Source organism: Myxocyprinus asiaticus, chromosome 7 (genome assembly GCF_019703515.2).
Source record: "Myxocyprinus asiaticus isolate MX2 ecotype Aquarium Trade chromosome 7, UBuf_Myxa_2, whole genome shotgun sequence".
In the NCBI taxonomy this organism is placed as follows: domain Eukaryota; kingdom Metazoa; phylum Chordata; class Actinopteri; order Cypriniformes; family Catostomidae; genus Myxocyprinus; species Myxocyprinus asiaticus.
This window is the reverse complement of record NC_059350.1, coordinates 2,909,646-2,929,531: the sequence shown is the minus strand read 5'-3', so window position 1 is coordinate 2,929,531 and position 19,886 is coordinate 2,909,646. Positions and strand designations below refer to the sequence as shown.

The following is a 19,886-nucleotide window of genomic DNA, read 5'->3' as shown; positions in this document are numbered from 1 at the left end:
AGCCTCCCGAGAGCGTTCCAAAGATGGCCGCCGAGTGAACTGACTTGCTATAAAAACTTTGGCATGAACTCATTTGTTGCCAATGACGCGTGGCGGCGTTTCCAAGGAAGTAGACGAACTCTTTCTTCCGGATTTGAAACGCAGGAAAGAGTTCCCACGTGTGGCTAACGAGTAAGTAACAAAACATATACATTAAACAAATAATAAAATGCCGTGAAAGAGTTTTACGGATGAGCGTTTTCAGAATTTAAACTTGCTGTGGTGACGCGCGCGCTCTGTTACACATATTTATATTATAAGCATGCAACCTAAATTGTACAAAACGGAAGATAAAATATAATATTTTATGACAAATTTTAAAACCATGGTTGAGTAAAATCCATGCAAATCTTCCAAATGTATAGTTTAGATATTTTAAAAGTGACACTTTACAGGAAATCTTGTCTGTTCATTCAATTCTAGCTGTCAGCAGATACATTATACTAATATCATATTAATGTGTTTACTTCTCTAATCAACCAGTCTACTGAATAATAAAAATCACGATTCACACATAACAAATCAGCAGCAATTGTGTTTTTTTAATAACTTTAAAATTGGAGTTTTGTAGGTTATGGTCCATGTCTGTTAGCTTTGAGGTATTAACCCTTGAGCAACCTTCGGGACATTTTTGTCTTTTTCATTTTAGTTTTTTCGATCATTTCAGCTGTGTTAATGCCATCGGCAATAATTTTGCCAAAGGTGTGTATTTTCTGGGGAATTTTGATATTTCAACCTTAGTTCCTATAATACATCTATAATACACTTTTACACTCAGGACCTTCAGGACAAAAATGTCCCCATTGAGACCCATTAAAGGGCCATTAAAGCATAAAATCATGAATTCTATGATATTATGCTTTCATTCCGGAGCCCTGGCTTCAAAATTTAAATGTTTAACATTTTCCACCAGATGGTGCCATTTTTCTCATGTTTAGCCTATGGAGCAAATATAAGCTTTTCCCCTGTTTTTCTGTTTGCTGTATTATAGAGCACTGCAGGACAACTGAATAAATGATGCAGATAAAATTGCATGTGTGTGTTGGTATGGATGTCAGAGTGTGTTTTTTATGTGTGTATTGAGAAATGTGTGTGTGTAAAACAACAGTGGTATTATGTAAACAAACTGGTATTTAAAGGGTTAAAATCCTGAAAATGAATGAATATTTGGTAGTTATGATCAGGACTGATGTTGGTTAAAAAATCTAAGTAAGTGAAAGTGGAAAATAATATTAATGTATAATATTATTATGTACGTTTTTTGGCGTGGACATTTTTGTCTTCGAAGGACCTCTGAGTAATTTTTATTTATTGATGCACAAGGGTTAATAAAACAATCACAATAAGGCATTAAAACATGTGTTTTACATGGGTTCAATACACACACAACAGAACTTAAGGAGAGATGCACATTTAAATGTACAGTTCTGTCCATCCCTCTTTTTTCTTCATTAAAAAAGTTTTCTAAATGCATGTTATCAATCTTATTGTGAAGATTCATCCATGCATATGTTTTATTTTTATTAATTTTTTTAACCTCGTAATCTTTCATCAAAATGTCATAACGCGACCTTCTGGTGAAACGACATACTTCTCTGGTGACATATGCAGGACTTCTCCAATAATGTAGTCAGCTTCAACCCCGCCCCCTTTTTTTTTTTCACCCAATTTGGAATGTTTAATTCCCAATGCGCTTTTAAGTCCTTGTGGTCACATAGTGATTCGCCTCAATCCGGGTGGCGGAGGACGAATCCCAGTTGCCTCCGCGTCTGAGACCATCAACCCGCGTATCTTATCACGTGGCTTGTTAAGCGCGTTGCCATGGAGACACAGCCATCCACCGCGGCATCCACGCTCAACTCACCACGCACCTCACCGAGAACGAACCACGTTATAGCGACCTCGAGGAGGTTACCCCATGTGACTCTACCCTCCCTAGCAACCGGGCCAATTTGGTTGCTTAGGAGACCTGACTGGAGTCACTCAGCATGCCCTGGGATTCTAACTAGCGAACTCCAGGGGTGGTAGCCAGCGTCTTTTACCACTGAGCTACCCAGGCCCCCAACCCCGCCCCTTTCTTATAAATACCACAACCTTGCATAGAGTTGAACGAAGCATCAATCGCATGTTGGTGAAGATGGTAAAGAGGTGTGTTTTTGGTTGTTTTCCTAACTAAACCTTGTTCAGTATCCCAAGACTATCTTGGTTACGGTCCGCTGGCTTGAATTTTTGCATTTTGTAGAGGAAGGATTAACGGTGAATTCGCGGCTGTGTTCGAGGCATTTCACGCCCAAGTGTTTCCAGAATTTTACACAGCACGAAAGGAGGTTTTTCTTTCAACATATAACACGTGTGATCTTTTTTTTTAAAATATTTTTACTGGTTCTAAATATGATTGTTATGATCGTAAATGTGCGAATTATGAAAATAGAGCTGTTCTAATTTGTCAGCAAATTTAAAAGCAATATTTTAGAATTGGACAGATCATCTAAATTAATTGTAAAGATGAGAGTCTGCATTTTAAAACGGCACCTATTATGTGCCGATTAAGTAAGTGGTTGTTGAATAATACCATAATAAAAAAAAATTTTTGATCAGCGCCCCCTCTTGGCCTGATACTGCCCTGCTCCGGGTTTAAGAGGTTAAAACTAATTCCACTAACCAGTAAAAATAACGTTGTATTTTCCTGCTTTTTCAGAAGGTTAATGCTGATCCAGAATTTACAGAAAACAAATGAAAAGAAACTCAAGGATGCAAAAGCCAAGAAATACAAGATCAACATCAGATCTTTCCTAAAAAGGTGGTTGACAAGTGTGATCCAAGAAAAGGGCCTTTAAATCAAGAGAACATGGCTGTCGATGGGGCGGTCAAAGAGAAGAAGAAAAAGAAGAAGAAAATAAATGAAGAGGAAGTGGAAGCAAACAACCTCCTTCAGTATGAAGGACACAAAAATGATGCATCCGTCCAAACATTTGTTAAAAGAGAATCGTCGGAAATAAACATCGGTGACGGAGATGTAAATAAAGATGCTCCTGAGAGGAAGAGAAAGAAAAAGAAGAAAATGAAGGAAAGAAAGGAGGAAATAAAGCAGAATGTGGAAGGAGACATCCTGTGGCATGATGCATCGGTCCAGACTACCGTTAAAAAAGAACAATCAGAAGTAAACATCAATAAACGTGAGAAACAGGAGGGGGATGCGCCTGAAAAGAAGAAAAAGAAGATAAAGAAGGAAGTAGAATCACACCAGGAGGAAGTAGTTGAAATGAACATCATTGAGGATGAAGAAAAGATGGATGGAGATCATTTAGAGGAGTCCAAGGAGAAAAAAAGACGGAAAAAGTTGAAAACAAGTGTTGGAGAAGCTGAAGAGAGAAAAAGAAGAAAAAGGCTGTAGAGACCATAGAAGAACAAAGGGTGAATTTGGGACACTATGAAGAGATGAAGAGCAAGAAGAAGAAAAAGAAAAGGAAAACTGAGGATGATGTGTCTGAAAAAGTAAAAAACACTGAATTAGATGATGGAAAGATCAAGAAGAAAAGAAGAAAGAATAAAGAAATAAATGTCAACACAGAAGAAACAGATGCATGTAAAGAGAAAGAACAACAGGAGAAAAAGAAGAAGAAAAAAGAAAAAAGTGCCAGCAAAATGACGGAGGAAGAGAAGGTGAAAAGAAAGAAGAAATCTTCAGCTCCAGCAGAAGAGTCGTCGGGTGAAAAGAAAAGAAAAAAGCTCAAAAAGAAATTAGAAAGCTTGACTCGTGCTTCTGTGAAAGAGACGAAGGATGCTGATGATGTCGTCGAGATAGAGGAGGCACCTGTGGAAAAGAAAAGGAGTAAAAGAGACAGAAGTAATAAGTCCAAAGACAAGGTTAAAAAGACAAAACTGAAAGAAGAGTATCAGGACCCATTAGAGGAGAGTGCAAATGATAAAAAGGTGAGTGTCATTTAAATTTGTTTTTTGCCAAGTCAAACAAGAGGTTCATAATTGGCTTTTAACAATGTAAAATCACAGGACTGGTCGTAAACCTGCCATTCGTTATGGATACGACATCTATAAGATCACTGGGCCTCTACTGATTGAAACAGTGTGGTTCCGGAAGTAAAAATCACTTTCGTTTTTTTTCCATTGGCGTACTGATTTTTAACAATAACTTATAAACATTTAAAGTTAGACCTTATGTGAGATCCGAGGTTGTTAATTGATGGTATACGCATCAGTCTGCGTTATTTTACAGTGGCAAGAAAAAGTATGTGAACCCTTTGGAATTACCTGCATTTATGTATAAATTTGTTTTAAAATCTGTGGATCGATCTTCATCTAAGTTGCAATAAAACACAATCTGTTTTAACAAATTATTGTATTGTTCTTGTACATATTTAATATATCATTAAAACATTCACAGTGTAGGTTTGGAAAAAGGATATGTATATACCCCTAGGCTAATGACGCCAACCAAAGCTAATTAGAGTCAGGAGTTGGCAAACCTGGCATTCAGTTAATGAAATGAGATTGGAGGTGTGGGTTAGAGCTACTTTGACTTACAAAAAGCACTCAAACATTTTGAGTTTGCTATTCAAAAGAAGCATCTGCTGATGTGGACCATGCCTCACATAAAAAAGATCTCAGAAGACCTACAATCAAGAATTGTTTCTTTGCTTAAAGCTGGAAAGGGTTTCAAAGTTATCTCGAAGAGGTTAGATATTCATCTGTCCACAGTTAGACGAATTCTCTATAAATGGAGATGATTTAGTACTATAGGTACTCTCACTAGAAGTGGCCGTCCAGCCAAGATGACTCAAAGGGCACACTGCAGAATGCTCAATGAGGTAAAAAATAACCGTAGAGTGACAGATAAAGTCTTGAAGGAATCATTGGAACTGGTTAACACCTCTGTTCATGAGTCTACTATACTGAAAACATTAAACAGGTATGGTGTCCGTGGCAGGACATCACGAAGGAAGCCACTGCTTTCCAACAAAAACATTGCTGCACTCCTGAAGTTTGCCAAAGACCACCTTGACACTCCACAATGCTACTGGGAAAATGTTTTGTGGACTGATGAAGCTAAGGTTGAATTGTTTGGGAAGAACATGCAGCACTACATATGGCGTAAAAAGGGCACCGCATACCAACATGAAAACATCATCCCAACGGTGAAGTATGGTGGGGGGAGCATCATGATTTGGGGCTGCTTCAGGACCTGGACCGCTTGTCATTATCGAGGGAAAAATGAATTCCCAAGTTCAAGATATCCCTCAGGATAATGTCAGGGTGGCTGTGTGACCAGTTATTATATCCAAGGGTTCACTTACTTTTTCCACAGCACTGTGAATGTTTAACGGGATGTGTTCGATAAAGACATGAAAGATTTGTTAGCTTAAGCACACTGTGTTTGTCTATACTTGTGATGAAAATTAGATCACATTTTATGACCAATTAATGCAGAAAACCAGTCTTTTCTTGCCACTGTGTCTTTATTTTGAGAAAGTTTTTGCTTATTAGTTATTTGCTTATAAATCCTGGTGAAGAATGACAAGAATGTAAAAGACACAATTGAGTCATTTTTGCAGTTTCAATAAATGCTTTTATTGCAATGAGGATTCAGTTTTGAGTTCTGAAATTTACAGTATGTTTTTGTAGTAGAAAGACCTCTTATATGCCAAAATATTAAGGAAAATTGTATTCCTCATGACATGACCCCTTTAAAGGAATGTTCCATACAAGTTAAGCTCAATTAACAGAATTTGTGTCATTGTGTTGATTTCCACAAAAATTAATTTCAACTTGTCCCTTATTTACATAAAAATAAAATAAAAGTAGTAAAAATTACAAAAAAAGAAGCATAAATTGTGGTTAGAGTTACAGTGGAAGTGAATGGGGCCAGTCCATAAACTGGCAAAAGTATAGCCACAAGACGTAAATGTTATATAGTGCCTTACTGTAACCGCTTTAATAAACGAGGGACGAGTCGGTTATTTTTTTGTGGTATTAAACATTATACCACAAATTGAGCTTCACTTGTATTAAACCCGGAATATTCCTTAAAATCCTGCCTAGTAGTTTAAATTCGAAGTTAAAACATACAAAGTGCATCACATACTTACTAAATTGTATTCCATTGTTTTTATCTCTATTCCTCATCAGACCGATGTTGTGTTCCTGTCGGAAAAGCGTGGAAATTGTGACGAAGTTTCTATAGACCAGGTACAGCACCAACAATGTCTGTTGTTTATACTCCACCACACACACACACACACACACACTAGCATCATAGCATACAGCTCAGGCCACAGCTAAACGAGTTTTATTAGTCCACCAATAATAAACATGAGTGAATGTGTCTTTAATAGGATTCTTTTGTTCCACAGGTCCGGCGTCTCGCCCTGCAGAGAGACATTGATCAGGAATCACAGCCAAAGCCAGTCAGTTAAAAAAATAATTGTAGCACTATGTAACACAGTTTTTGTTCCTGGGTAGTAAGTGTTATTTCCTAATTGCTTATGCCTCAAAAGTATAGAAAATGGCTATTATTCCCCACAAACTTTGCTTTTGTGACCAGAACAATCATATTTTGAAATTTGCCAATTTTCCAATGAGAAAACGGCAAATTTGTGTCTTTTCGTTCACAAAGTCAGAAAAAAACAACGTGAATCCAAAATCCTTCTTTATCTGTGGTCCGACGAAGACACCGGCTTTGACCTTTGCCTCAGACGGCTTAGGGAAGAAGTCTTGACGGTACTTGAAGGCTGCCGACTCCTTATCTAGAGCTCTGACAAATTGTTTCATAAAGCCCAATTTGATGTGCAGTGGTGGCATCAGCACCTTCCGGGGGTCCACCAGTGGCTCCCACTTGACGTTGTTCCTCCCCACAGAGAACTCGGTCCGCTGTGGCCAGTCCCGCCTGTGGTAGTGCGCCTTGGTGTCCCTGCTGTCCCAAAGGCAAAGATAGCAGGGGAACTTTGTAAAACCGCATTGGAGACCCATCAGGAATGCCACCATTCTGAAGTCTCCTATGACCTCCCAGCCGTACTCATCATACTTCAAGGCGTCCAGCAAGGTCTTGATGCTGCTGTAATCCTCTTTGAGGTGCACTGAGTGAGCCAGGGGAAGAGACGGGTACTTGTTACCATTATGGACCAGCACGGCTTTGAATATACTTTAGTATAAATACGTTAATTTGGATATGTTGTTTTTTTTCTGACTTTGTGAACGAAAAGACACAAATTCGCCCGTTTTCTCATTGGAAAATAGGTACCTTTCAAAATATCACTGTCCTGGTCACAAAAGCAAAGCTCGTGGGGAATAACAGCCATTTTCTATACTTTTGAGGCATAAGCAATTAGGAAATAACGCTTACTACCCAGGAACAAAAATTTAAAAACATTTGTTACACAGTGTAATCAGATACTAGCCCTGTTCCAAAACCTAATTAGCGATGTACTTTTTACCATTTTGGAACACCATTTATCTTACACTTTTATCAGTAGTATAATATTTTTGTGTCAGCCTGCTTAAAGGTCACATCAAAGTTTCATAAAATTTATTTGTTTAAAAAAAAAGTACACTATCAAAAATAAGAGCACAACAGTGCCTGCTCACTTTTTTAGCCGTGTCCGTTCCGGAAGTATTTTTCCCATTGGGATTTTATAAAAATTCCTCGAGTTCTAAGCCATGAACCAAACCAACCAGCTCCGATGTGAATCACGACATCACAAACTTTGATTTGAAGCAAAAAAGTATTTGAAAATTGGACAAAAAGACAAAGGAACATGACTGTGTACTTAACGTCTTTAATGAGGGAATGAACTACAATCCCATTAAGCATTGCAATTGACACAATCGAATTAAAAACTATTTGTATAAAGTTGTTGATTATCAGTATAGAAACAAAATATTTGCATTGCAAAATATTCAGACAAATACGTGTATAAGTAGTTTGAGAGCTGCATCATTCACAGTGCTTCATGGGAGTGGGCGGTCGCTGCAGAGCTCTTTTGGCGCACTTTGCTGGCCATGATTCCGTGAATTCTGCTACTAAACATGTTTGTTTTTTTACGAAGTAGAAATAATGCGTACTAATGGCTTTTACAGAAGAATATAGCATTGTTTAACAACCTCAGAGCTTATGGTGGGTCTGTCTTTAAAGGTTTATACTGTAAGATATCGTTAAAAGTCAATTTGTCTACGGAGAAAATGAATTTAGTTTTTACTTCCGTAACCAAACTGTTGTGCTCTTTAACTACAATAATACAGAACACAGCATAATTTGTGTATATTTTATTTGTTACTACTAAATGCCAAATTATTCTTCGGTTTTCCGCATTGCTGATCGGAACGTGCACATTATGTGTGACGCAAATTTCGTCATTGGCACAGTCTGCACGGGCTGTCCGTGTGTGCGCAGCGCTGGCACATGCACCCGCCATTGACTGTACTAAAAGAGCATCACAAAGCAGTCGTAGTGTGTCGAATGCATTCATATTCTTTCGTCATCAGAAGAGTATACTTTGAAAGGCAACACGGTCAACTGGGCTCGTTGCGATGAGGAACGCGGAAAAACAAAGTATACCCGAGCCTTAACTGTTTTCTGTGGCTATTAATAATGAATTGCCTCGGGGGCCTGGGTAGCTCAGCGAGTAAAGACGCTGACTACCACCCCTGGAGTCACGAGTTCGAATCCAGGGTGTGCTGAGTGACCAGATTTGCCTGGTTGCTAGGAAGGATAGTGTCACATGGGCTAACCTCCTCGAGGTCACTATAATGTGGTTCGCTCTCGGTGGGGTGCGTGGTGAGTTGTACATGGATGCCGCGGAGAATAGCGTGAAGCCTCCACACACTATGTCACCGCGGTAACGTGCTCAACAAGCCACGTGATAAGATGCGTGGATTGACGGTCTCAGACGCGGAGGCAACTGAGAGTCACTACACCACAACGAGAACAAATTGATACATTTTATTTATTTAAATTTGATTTAAATAAACATATAATAATGAATTGCCTGCCTCTGAAACTTCATCTGCTAGTGTCACTGTTGCACAGTTGCTTGATAAAAATGACTGGTTACTGCACCATATGAGATTAATGTATTTGTTTTGCCAAACTGATTTGTATTCTTATATGTCTAGGGTCTCGGCCAGTGGGGAACCGCCCAGTTTGAAAGCTCTGACAGACAGGCGAAGTTCCTGCGACTGCTGGGCGGGTTTAAAAAAAGCAGCCAGCCAATTACAGGAAGCTCTGGAAGGGCCAGTATGGCACTGGGGAAAGAGGCACAAAAGACTTTGCAGCAAGGCCTTCTTGGAGAGTTTGAGCGGGCTCAGAGCCGGAATGTGGACTTCAGGAATAAAGGAGCTGGATTGGGATTCACAGAGCCATCCAATAAGAAATTTACCATTGACGCCAATGCACGGAATGCTATACGATTTGATGACTGAGACCGACTTTGGGGGGATCTTTTATAAATGACTTAATTATATATAGAACTGTAATTTTTTTTTGTCGTCACATCTAATGCAGCGAAATTCAATTTAAAGTAGGACCATTGTCCACTGAATTAATTTTTGAAATAGACAAATTAAATACCTGAAATACCCAAGGTGGATTTTAATCATGTATGTGGTCAAGTATGCCTGCAAATGTCACTAAAGAAGGGTGAATACAGACACTGGGGATCAGAGTTTTCATGGCATTTATACTGAATTGAATTTAAGGACCTAAAGGTCCGGTACCACGAAATAAAACAAATACAAAATGTCTTACTATTGAGTAGTATTTGCTGGTTGCATGAAAATCAAACATTCACTAGTCACAACCGCTGTTGTCCTGTAGTCATTCATTTAATCCATCAGAGCGGCTACTGAATTACAGTAGGATCAATTACATTAACTGCAAGTCATCAAAACATGACCTCAAAACTGTTACAGACAAAAGGACAGAATGAGGAAAATATCAAAAAGACACATTTTCAAATATTCTGAATAAAAGTAGCAAGAGCAAAATAAATGCTTTCAATGACTAATTTTACAGTTCATGCACTTTTAAGAGTTTGCAAACAGTGCCGCCACAAGTTAGCGCTCAATAAACGTTACTTCAAAATGTTTCACATCTCCCGTTGTGAAACACTGCAAACTTTGCCTCTGTAGGTCACATTACACCCCAAAAGCAAAAGCGGTAATGAGAATTTGATGGAGAAATATATTTAAAGATGCTGTAAGCGATTTCAGCCATTGTATTTCCACGAGACTGAGCCGTTAAATTAGATACGCCCCCTCTTTCCAAATCCCCAAACTCCAAAGATGCCAAATGAGCTTAATTGAGACCGACATCGTGCAGAAACGTTTGTTAAAAACAGCAGCAAAATAGCGCCCTCAACTGACAACTGTTATGAACAACATGGCATAAAAATGGCATTAAGCCTCAATAATTCACTCAACTACAATACTATGAAAACGTGCAAAATGACTGACAGGTCAAAAGCGTCACTGACCCCGACCCGTGGACACATTTTTGTTTGCTGTTTACAGAGTCTAGAGCTGTCACAGAGACCGGTGAGATATCTCACAACACTTATTTCAGTAATATCTTTCAGGTAGTAGGAACATTTTTTGCATGCCTTGCCATGCAAAAAAAAACCCACTTACAGCACCTTTAATTGTCAAATGAAAATAATGTCACCATGCAAAAAAATATATATTTTTGGTCCTTAAATACAGTAGGCTTTTTTTTTTCTTCGTGCAAATTATTATTATTTTTTTTGTCAAGTGGGACCTGGACATGTTGAAATTTACCCATAATTTGTTCCAACGGTGTGATTTTCAATGTTTTACACAAGCTCTCAACAAAGGACATTCAAGGTAAAATACGACACAATTCTTCATGTTCTACAATACTTCTAGAAGCTCTGAAACATCTGAACACGTTTTCTCGTAATCGAAGGTGTGTTGGAGCACCGAGAGCATTAGAAATGCTAGAATAGATGTAACTACTGACTACATTCAGATTATGGTAAAGTGATATTCATGTATATGTCCATTCCTGTACTCGTACTGTATGAGCAATGGATTTAAAGCAGTTTACCAGGTCAGACAGTGTGCTGTTCAAAGACATTATGAGGCAGAGTGGCATGTGTAAGGAGATTCAACTGATCTATCGAATTCCCAACACAATGATTTGCCTCAGAATTGTGCATGAGTAAAGCAGGAGGGCGTGTCTTTGAAGCTGTGTTTTCCAGTGGGTGTGGTTACGGGCATGGTGGGCACGGCTCAGGCCTGCAGATACTCTGGCTGTACCCGTGCGACTTTGCGGAACTCTTTAGAGTGCGTGCGAGGACACTGCATCTCACACCAGCTGATGGGCACCATCTGTGCACCTGTGTGAAGATTTGAGATTAATGGACATTTGACTAGTACACTATAAAAACTATTATTTGAACGCCCCCTCACCTGCCTCACTGTGGGCCACGACCACACCCAACTCATTCTCCGCTGTGGTAAGCAGGTAGTTCGACTGCACGTCACCCAAAGAGATCTGACAGCCAAGGTCAAGGGTCATCAGCAACATATTAGATTAAAAATAATTGCAAAAATAAATTTTGACTCGTCAAAACTGAAGCTAGGGTTAGGTTGGGGTTAGGGTTAATTTTATCAATATTAAGCAACAAATGCTGTTGATTAAACTTAACTTGTAATGAAACCGGAATATTCTTTTTAACATCTAGTCACAATTGACATTTGATATAAAGGATACCACTTTAGCAAGGAGGATGTCACCTGGCCTAAAGCTTTTGTACGTCTCCACCTGAAAAGAAAAAGAAAAACAGATTTTCAGTAATCGAAGACCATGATATTTAATGAAAACGAATCATTTGTCATGAAGTCACCTTATCTTTATCTGTCGCTCTCACATCTTCTCTCCTGGAGAAATCCAAATAATAATTATTTTTTTAATATAAATGTCAGAATTAAGTGCCGACTTCTGCGTATAGAAATTGTGCATACCTGATTGTGCCTCTAAACCGATCTTTTAGTGGTGTTGACCCCACGTATAATATGTGTACTTTAGCAAACCTTGGGTTGATACTTGTCACCTGCACAGGTAAAACACACAAAGCATAAGAAAGACGCATACATTTCTGACTTGTAAAAACCACCAATAATGTCATGCATCATATGGCTAACCTTGCAGGTGACGATGGCACCAACGTCAGGCAAAAGTTGTGCTTCTGTTTCTCTAACCACTGATATAACTGGGAGCTTTAAAAGAAAAGTTTGGATAACTTTTCTCCATTGGATTGTCATTAAGGCTGGAAAATGTGATTGCACAATAGCTGAACAAACACTCACCTCCTCTCCCTCGTTCTTTTTCAGCACATATCCCGCGAGCGAGGCGAAGATGCAGCCGTGCCGAAGGTACGTGCCGGTACCGGGGATACAGTCCTCTGTACTGCAGAGCCTTTCACCTGCAAAAACAACAGCAAATGTCTATGTGCATGATACATTTTAATATAGAGACCATTTTTCACCATCCAATCAATTCTCAATATATAAAATAAAGTCCCTCCCTTCCAATTTTAATAAACTGAAGCGTAAAGGGGGCCTGGGTAGCTCAGTGGTAAAATACGCTGGGTACCACCCCTGGAGCTCGCGAGTTTGAATCCCAGGGTGTGCCGAGTGACTCCAGCCAGGTCTCCTAAGCAACCAAACTGGCCCGGTTGCTAGGGAGGGTAGAGTCACATGGGGTAACCTCCTGGTGGTCACTATAATGTGGTTCGTTCTCGGTGGGCACGTGGTGAGTTGAGCGTGTATGCCGTGGAGAATAGCGTGAAGCCTCCACGTGCACTATGTCTCTGTGGCAAAGCGCTCAAGGAGCCACATGATAAGATGCGCGGATTGACGGTCTCAGATGCGGAGACAACTGGGATTCGTCCTCCGCCACCCAGATTGAGGCGAATCACTACGCGACCACGAGGACTTAAAAGCACATTGGGAATTGGTCATTCCAAATTGGGAGAAAAAGGGGAAAAATCCTAAAAAATAAAATATATAATATATAAAATATATAAAAACCTTCCTTTCTAGTTACAATACCATTATAGACATCTGAAATTAACATTGCCACAAGTGAAAACCAAATTACATATATAAAATTACCATTTTTACTAGCTGTACTAGCTGGTAAAGAATTAACGTTTCTTTAATCGTGAAAACCTAACAACTGATATCAAGAAATAGCATTTTAACTAGTGAAAATGTTATTATAGATATCTATAATTCATAGAATCCTGCACATATTTAAAAGTCAATTCGGCTTACCATATGCAACAGACATGCTGCCAATTAGCACAGAAAATAATTTTGCAACTAGAATGGGAGTCTATGGAGCTGCAACTGAAAAACATTTAAAATACACATTGTAATACAATCAATTACTACCTTTGTCTAAAATGTATCCAATATTTCAACTTCTGTCATGCCCTGACTATTAGAGGTGGGAAAAAATATTGACATGCATCAAAGTGGCATTCAACTGATCACAATGTATAGTCAGGACATTAATAACATGAAACATTACTATTAAACTACTTCAAAGAGTTCTCATCAAAAAATCCTCCACGTGCAGCAATGACAGCTTTACAGATCCTTGTTATTCTAGCTGTCAGTTTGTCCAGATACTCAGGTGACATTTCACCCCACACTTCCTGTAGCACTTGCCATAGATGTGTCTGTCTTGTCGGGCACTTCTCACGCACCTTACAGTCTAGCTGATCCCACAAAAGCTTAATGGGGTTAAGATCCATAACACTCTTTTCCAATTATCTGTTGTCCAATGTCTGTGTTTCTTTGCCCACTCTAACCTTTTCTTTTTGTTTTTCTGTTTCAAAAGTGGCTTTTTCTTTGCAATTCTTCCCATAAGGCCTGCACCCCTGAGTCTTCTCTTTACTGTTGAACATGAAACTGGTGTTGAGCGGGTAGAATTCAATGAAGCTGTCAGCTGAGGACATGTGAGGCGTCTATTTCTCAAACTAGAGACTCTGACGTACATATCCTCTTGTTTAGTTGTACATCTGGACTTCCACATCTCTTTCTGTCCTTGTTAGAGTCAGTTGTCCTTTGTCTTTGAAGACTGTAGTGTACACCTTTGTGTGAAATCTTCAGTTTTTTTGGCAATTTCAAGCATTGTATAGCCTTCATTCCTCAAAACAATGATTGACTGATGAGTTTCTAGAGAAAGCTGTTTCTTTTTTGCCATTTTTGACCTAATATTGACCTTAAGACATGTCAGTCTATTGCATACTGTGGCAACTCAAAAACAAACACAAAGACAATGTTAAGCTTCTTTTAATGAACCAAATATCTTTCAACTGTGTTTGATATAATGGCAAGTGATTTTCTAGTACCAAATGATCAATTTAGCATGATTACTCAAGGATAAGGTGTTGGAGTGATGGCTGCTGTCTAGATTTGATCAAAAATGACTTTTTTCAAATAGTGATGGTGCTGTTTTTTACATCAGTAATGTCCTAATTATACTTTGTGATCAGTTGAATGCCACTTTGGTGAATTAAAATACCAATTTCCTTCTAAAACAGCAAAATCTGTACATTTTTTCAAACTTTTGGCCGCCAGTGTATATCGTGATATTTTTCAATGTGACATTGTATCGATATTATAATTTACATTTTTTCACATTATGGTGATGGGAAACATTATTTCTCTTTGCCAAATCGATCTAGGAAATCAAAGTCGGTCCCTTAGAAGGTGCAGTTATGATGCTTTACAGATAATCCCCATTATGGTCTCATATGCTTATGTCTTTGCATTGTACATGGATATTAGGAAATAAACTGGCACCTTTATATTAATTTAACAATGCATTTGGTGATTTGGAAACAGTTCTCTTAAGTCCGATGAAGACAAATGAGAAACATTGAGTGAAATATTGCAATATATCGTAGTTTTGAATCGCAATACACCAAAAAATAAAGAATCGCATTTCGATATAATATCGTATCGCCGGTTACCTTGCGATTCCCAACCCGACTGACTATCGTTCATTTTCTCACAGTACACGCATTCGAGAAAATACCCCTAAAGTACTGTTTACATTTAGTTAATCCAACTAGAAGAGTAGTGCAACCATGAAAGAATATTTTAGACAACTTTACAGCTCAGATAACACATTTGCAAGTGCTTTTAAACCCTCCGGTACATTTGCACCGACTTGCACTGTAAGTGCATTACAGAAAACGCGATTCTGTGGTAATCGACAGATGCTGCCCGTACAGCAAAAAATAATATTAAACACTGAACACATTTTGGGCTATGACTTCTAGGAATAGTTTCTGGTTGTTTTAGGGTAACTCTGTCATTCACCAGCTGTATTTCGTGTACAGGCACATACAGTACATGGGTGTTTTATAGTTGTTTCAGGGCAGGTATGCTTGACAGCAGCGTCGCCAAACGAGTCTTTAAACCCCAAAACACCACCATTACTACACTTATATACAGTATGTCAATAATAATATAATCAAAAAATGTCAACAGCAGTCTTAACCAATGTTGACTGCAGTCGAACAAGTTTATGTTTATAATTTCACGTATAAGTTTACAATTGTTTTGCGCGTGCGGATGAATCAGCCCTCAAGCATGCAATGATTACAATGTGCTGCACGTGAACACTGTGATCAAACTGCTTTGAACTTTTATCAACGACACTAAAGTTCATAAAAGCACAAACCGAGCATAACTAAAGCAAATAACCAAGCCCTACAAATGTTTTATGAATAACCCCGAAATAAAGCGAATACAACAAGTTAATAACAGCAACCCACCTGGAACAGACAGCTTCATGGGCGACATGCTTTCAAGAGCCGCGTTGTGATTGGTTATTAGATTGAGGCCAAGTCGCCCTCTGATTGGTCAGCTTATGACGTGTGGCGCATGTTAAACGCCATCTTTGTTGTGGCAGTAAAAGTGTTACAGAAGTTTATGTTCAAATTAATTTTTTGAACATACGTTCCCCCGTCATACCCTCAACCACCAAAACAAAATCTACTCCAGCATTATCATAAAATTTTTGAAAGTAAATACTGTAAAAAATAAAAAAGTTGAGTAAACTTAAAAAAAAGGCAACCAGCTGTAAAGCATTTTTGAGTTTACTCAACTTCATGCAAATTAGTTTTACCAACTTAACAATTCAAGTTGGATCTTAACCCTTGTGCATCAATTTAAAAAAGTTACTCAGAGGTCCTTAGAGGACAAAAATGTCCATGTCAAAAAACTGCCATAATAATATTATATATTAATATTAGTTTCCACTTTCACGGACTTATATTTTTTAACCAACATCAGTCCTGATCATAACTACCAAATATTCATTCATTTTCAGGATTTTAACCCTTTAAATGACAGTTTGTTTACATAATGCCACTGTTGTTTTTACACACACACACACACACACACACACATTCCTCAATACACACATACAAAACACACTCTGACATCCATATCAACACACACACACAATTTTATCTGCATCATTTATTCAATTGTCCTGCAGTGCTCTATAATACAGCAAACAGAAAATAGGGGAAAAGCTTGTATTTGCTCCATAGGCTAAATATGAGAAAAATGGCGCAATCTGGTGGAAAATATTAAAAAAGTATTTTGAAGCCAGGGCTCCAGAATGAAAGAATAATATCATAGAATTCATGATTTTATGCTTTAATGGCACTGGGATCAAATATTGCCATTTTAATGGGTTTCAATGGGGACATTTTTGTCCTGAAGGTCCTGAGTGTAACTATTTTGTGTACACAGTGTATTATAGATGTATTATAGGAACTGTGGTTGAAATATCAAAATTCCCCAATTTTTTTAAAATTTTAAGTATAGCTGTCCATAATATTCAATACTCTTGAAACTAATACAAAACAAAATATTTTTAAGCAGATCCATATTTCAACATAAGACCAAATAGTTGGTCTAACTTAAATGGTGGTGTAAATTACAAGTACTTCAAACTTTTAGAAGTTGAATCAACTTCATATATAAAGAAACTTCATCAAAGCGAACACTAATTACCCTGAAGGTGACTTTAATCAAAACAAAACTTTTTACAAGACATAATTAAAAACACAAGAGCAAGAGCATATACTAATTAATAACCGATTATTTACAAATAAGTTGGCACGCTTTGACCAAACACACTTAAATAAATTCATGAGCAGGGGATTGTGGGTAGTGTCTTCAGCCACAATGCTTCTCCAGTTGGCATGCTCAGCAGCAGGTGCAACAATGTGAAGTTCATAGTGTTCAGCCTCACAAGGTTCCCCCAGATTGTGACCCATGAATTTTCAAGATTTTCCATGACTTTAACAAATGGATAACATCATTAAAGATATGAGTCAAAATCAAAGATTTAAATTCCCACATATTTCCTGATTTTTCATGCTAGAGCCTGACTTTATAGACTTAAAACAGTACTTCCATTTTACAGAGGAGCACAAATTTACAAATAGGGGGTGTTGGAGGGTCAGTGATCAAACTGAGCATGCTCAAAAGCCTGTATGTTCTACCTGATTATCTACATATATCGCAAAAATACAATTCATGTCTTTAGGAGTTACTGTAAAAAAAAATATATAGGCTCCTTTAAATATTGATCTGTTTCTCACCCACACATATCATATCACTTCTGAAGACATGGAGTCGTATGGATTACTCTTATGTGATGCTACAAAGTTCTGGTCACCATTCACTTGCATTGTATGTACCTACAGAGCTGTAATATTCTTCTGAAAAAAAATGGTTTGTGTTCTGCAAAAGAAAGAAAGTCATACACATCTGGAATTGAATGAGGGTGAGTAAATGATGAGAGAATTTTCATTTTTGGGTGAACTATCCCTTTAAGACAAGTCAGTCCACTCGGAGGCCATCTTTGAAATACAGCTATGTTTTATAGATAGAAGCGGCACAAAAGTACAGCTCCTATCTACTGGAATGGGAAAAACCGACATCTCTAAAACTGTTGGACAATATGTTACGCCCCTGGCCGTGTATTTGTGTTTGTTCTCTCTCCCTTGTCTCTTGCTCTCTGTTTACTTTCACTTTTTCAGATTCCCACTATTGGTTCCCTCACCTGTCAATCATACGATCAAAGAACATATTTTAAATAAGCAGTTAAATCTGACAACAATGATTTCATAAATTGTGCTCCTTTAGCTTAGATCATAAAAAAAAGTTAAAAAAAAAAATTAAAATAAACAAATTCAGGCTGCTCCCGCTATAGAGCGCAACAGTCTGGTTCAGGAAGTAAAAATCCCATTATTTTATCCCATAGACGAACTGATTTTTTACGATAACTTATAAACCTTTAAAGACAGACCTACCGTGAGCTACGAGGTTGTTCATCGATGGTATATGCTTCCGTTGAAGCCATCCATCTGCGTTATTTCAACTTCATTGTTTAAAAATTGTGTTTGATAGCGGAGTTCATGTTAAACAACTACATTACCCATGATACAGCAGAGAACCGCGGCCAACGAAACCCGCGAAACGTGCCTCAGAGCGACCGGATGCACTATGAGTGACGTAATCGAGTCGGTCTCCCTTCACCCTTAAACTACTTACTGTATATATTTTCACATATTGGAATATTTTGCAATAAAGGTAAAATATATTGTTTCTATACTTATAACTAACAACCTAAAATCAATAGTTTTATATATTCCCATCGTTTTTTATTCAATGACATCATTCGCAATGATTCATGGGATTGTAGTCCGTGCCCTCATGAAAGACGGTAAGTACACAGTCTTGTACCATTGTCTTTATGTCTGATTTTCAAATACTTTTTTGCCTCAAAACAAAGTTGGAGATGTTGTGATTCTCCTCGGAGCTGGTTGGTTTGGTTCATGGCTCACAACTCTTTCATGAAGGATTTTATTAAAAGTCTATGGAAGAAATTAATGTGGAAAATACTTCCGGAACCAGACGGCTGAAAAAGTGGGCGGTAACTGTTGCGCTTTATTGCGCATGCACGCTTTCGAGTTTACTGACAGTTGATGCAGTAAGAATAATCACCAGCTGGCAGCAGTCAATGGCAGCAGAAAGTACCTGCCAAAATAAACGTAAGTGGGAGGGGCTTGTCATTGGAACAGCCAATCACTCGCATGTTTGAGGGGACGTAATCTCTTTCTCCTTCATAATAAAAGCACCATTGTTATATTTGCTGAAAGTGCTGGCAAAAAAGTAGAAATGAACGTGTTTCAAATAAAACCATGCTTCTGGAATGTCATCTTTGGTTTACTTCAGTTATTTCCTTTTATAAATTCATTGGGGATTGTCATATGACTGGCGTAATAGCTTTAATTTAGGGCTTGTTTAACGCTAGCAATACAAAATGCAGCTTACTTATGGAAAGTGTTGACAACATTTCTAAATGTCTTTTGTATGAATGGTTCTTTTTTGCCCATAATATCGCTGACAGATTTAGCTACTCGCCATTATACTTATAAATTCATTTCAAATAATCTAATTCAGAATACAAGACTTGTAATAATAATGACAATGCTGACAATATTTAGTCGAATCTTTATACATACGATTAAAGAAATATGTTACAATTATTTTATAATACGAACTCAACCGCTAACATTGAGCATTTCTGTGGGCGTATAGAGATATAGGGCATCGGTATTAAGCATGAATCGTGAATCATGCAAAGATGGAAAATGCACAATTTTAGCTGCCCAGCAAATAATAACATTGAGAAATGGCTCTGTTTGCTGTTATCGTTCGTTACTCGTTTATCAATTAGCTGCTGTGTCTGTTTGGATGCTAATGATTGG

At 38.0% G+C, this 19,886-nt stretch overlaps 2 protein-coding genes across 4 annotated transcripts; one reads left to right on the top strand and one right to left on the bottom strand.

Annotated features, from left to right (window-relative positions):
- The first annotated feature begins 95 nt into the window (after positions 1 to 95).
- knop1 (lysine-rich nucleolar protein 1) lies at positions 96 to 9,795 on the top strand. Its single transcript, XM_051702234.1, is given in 6 exon segments — positions 96 to 171; positions 2,738 to 3,409; positions 3,412 to 3,972; positions 6,184 to 6,243; positions 6,408 to 6,461; positions 9,166 to 9,795. Coding segments are annotated over 5 exon segments (1,503 nt in total). The 5' UTR covers positions 96 to 171; positions 2,738 to 2,887; the 3' UTR covers positions 9,472 to 9,795.
- Positions 9,709 to 15,912, bottom strand: LOC127443536 (exosome complex component CSL4-like). 3 transcript variants are annotated; one of them, XM_051702229.1, is made up of 9 exons: positions 15,867 to 15,912; positions 13,348 to 13,422; positions 12,379 to 12,494; positions 12,214 to 12,288; positions 12,034 to 12,122; positions 11,916 to 11,949; positions 11,783 to 11,833; positions 11,483 to 11,563; positions 9,709 to 11,405 (listed from the first exon to the last, which is right to left on the bottom strand). In XM_051702229.1, the coding sequence occupies exons 2-9, from the start codon at positions 13,361 to 13,363 to the stop codon at positions 11,277 to 11,279; spliced, it is 591 nt and encodes a 196-aa protein (XP_051558189.1). In that variant the 5' UTR covers positions 13,364 to 13,422; positions 15,867 to 15,912; the 3' UTR covers positions 9,709 to 11,276. The 3 variants fall into 3 exon arrangements, with proteins under 3 accessions (XP_051558189.1, XP_051558190.1, XP_051558188.1); XM_051702230.1 differs by lacking the exon at positions 13,348 to 13,422 and having other exon boundaries at positions 11,479 to 11,563; positions 15,867 to 15,904; XM_051702228.1 differs by lacking the exon at positions 13,348 to 13,422 and having other exon boundaries at positions 15,867 to 15,904.
- Positions 15,913 to 19,886: the final 3,974 nt, after the last annotated feature.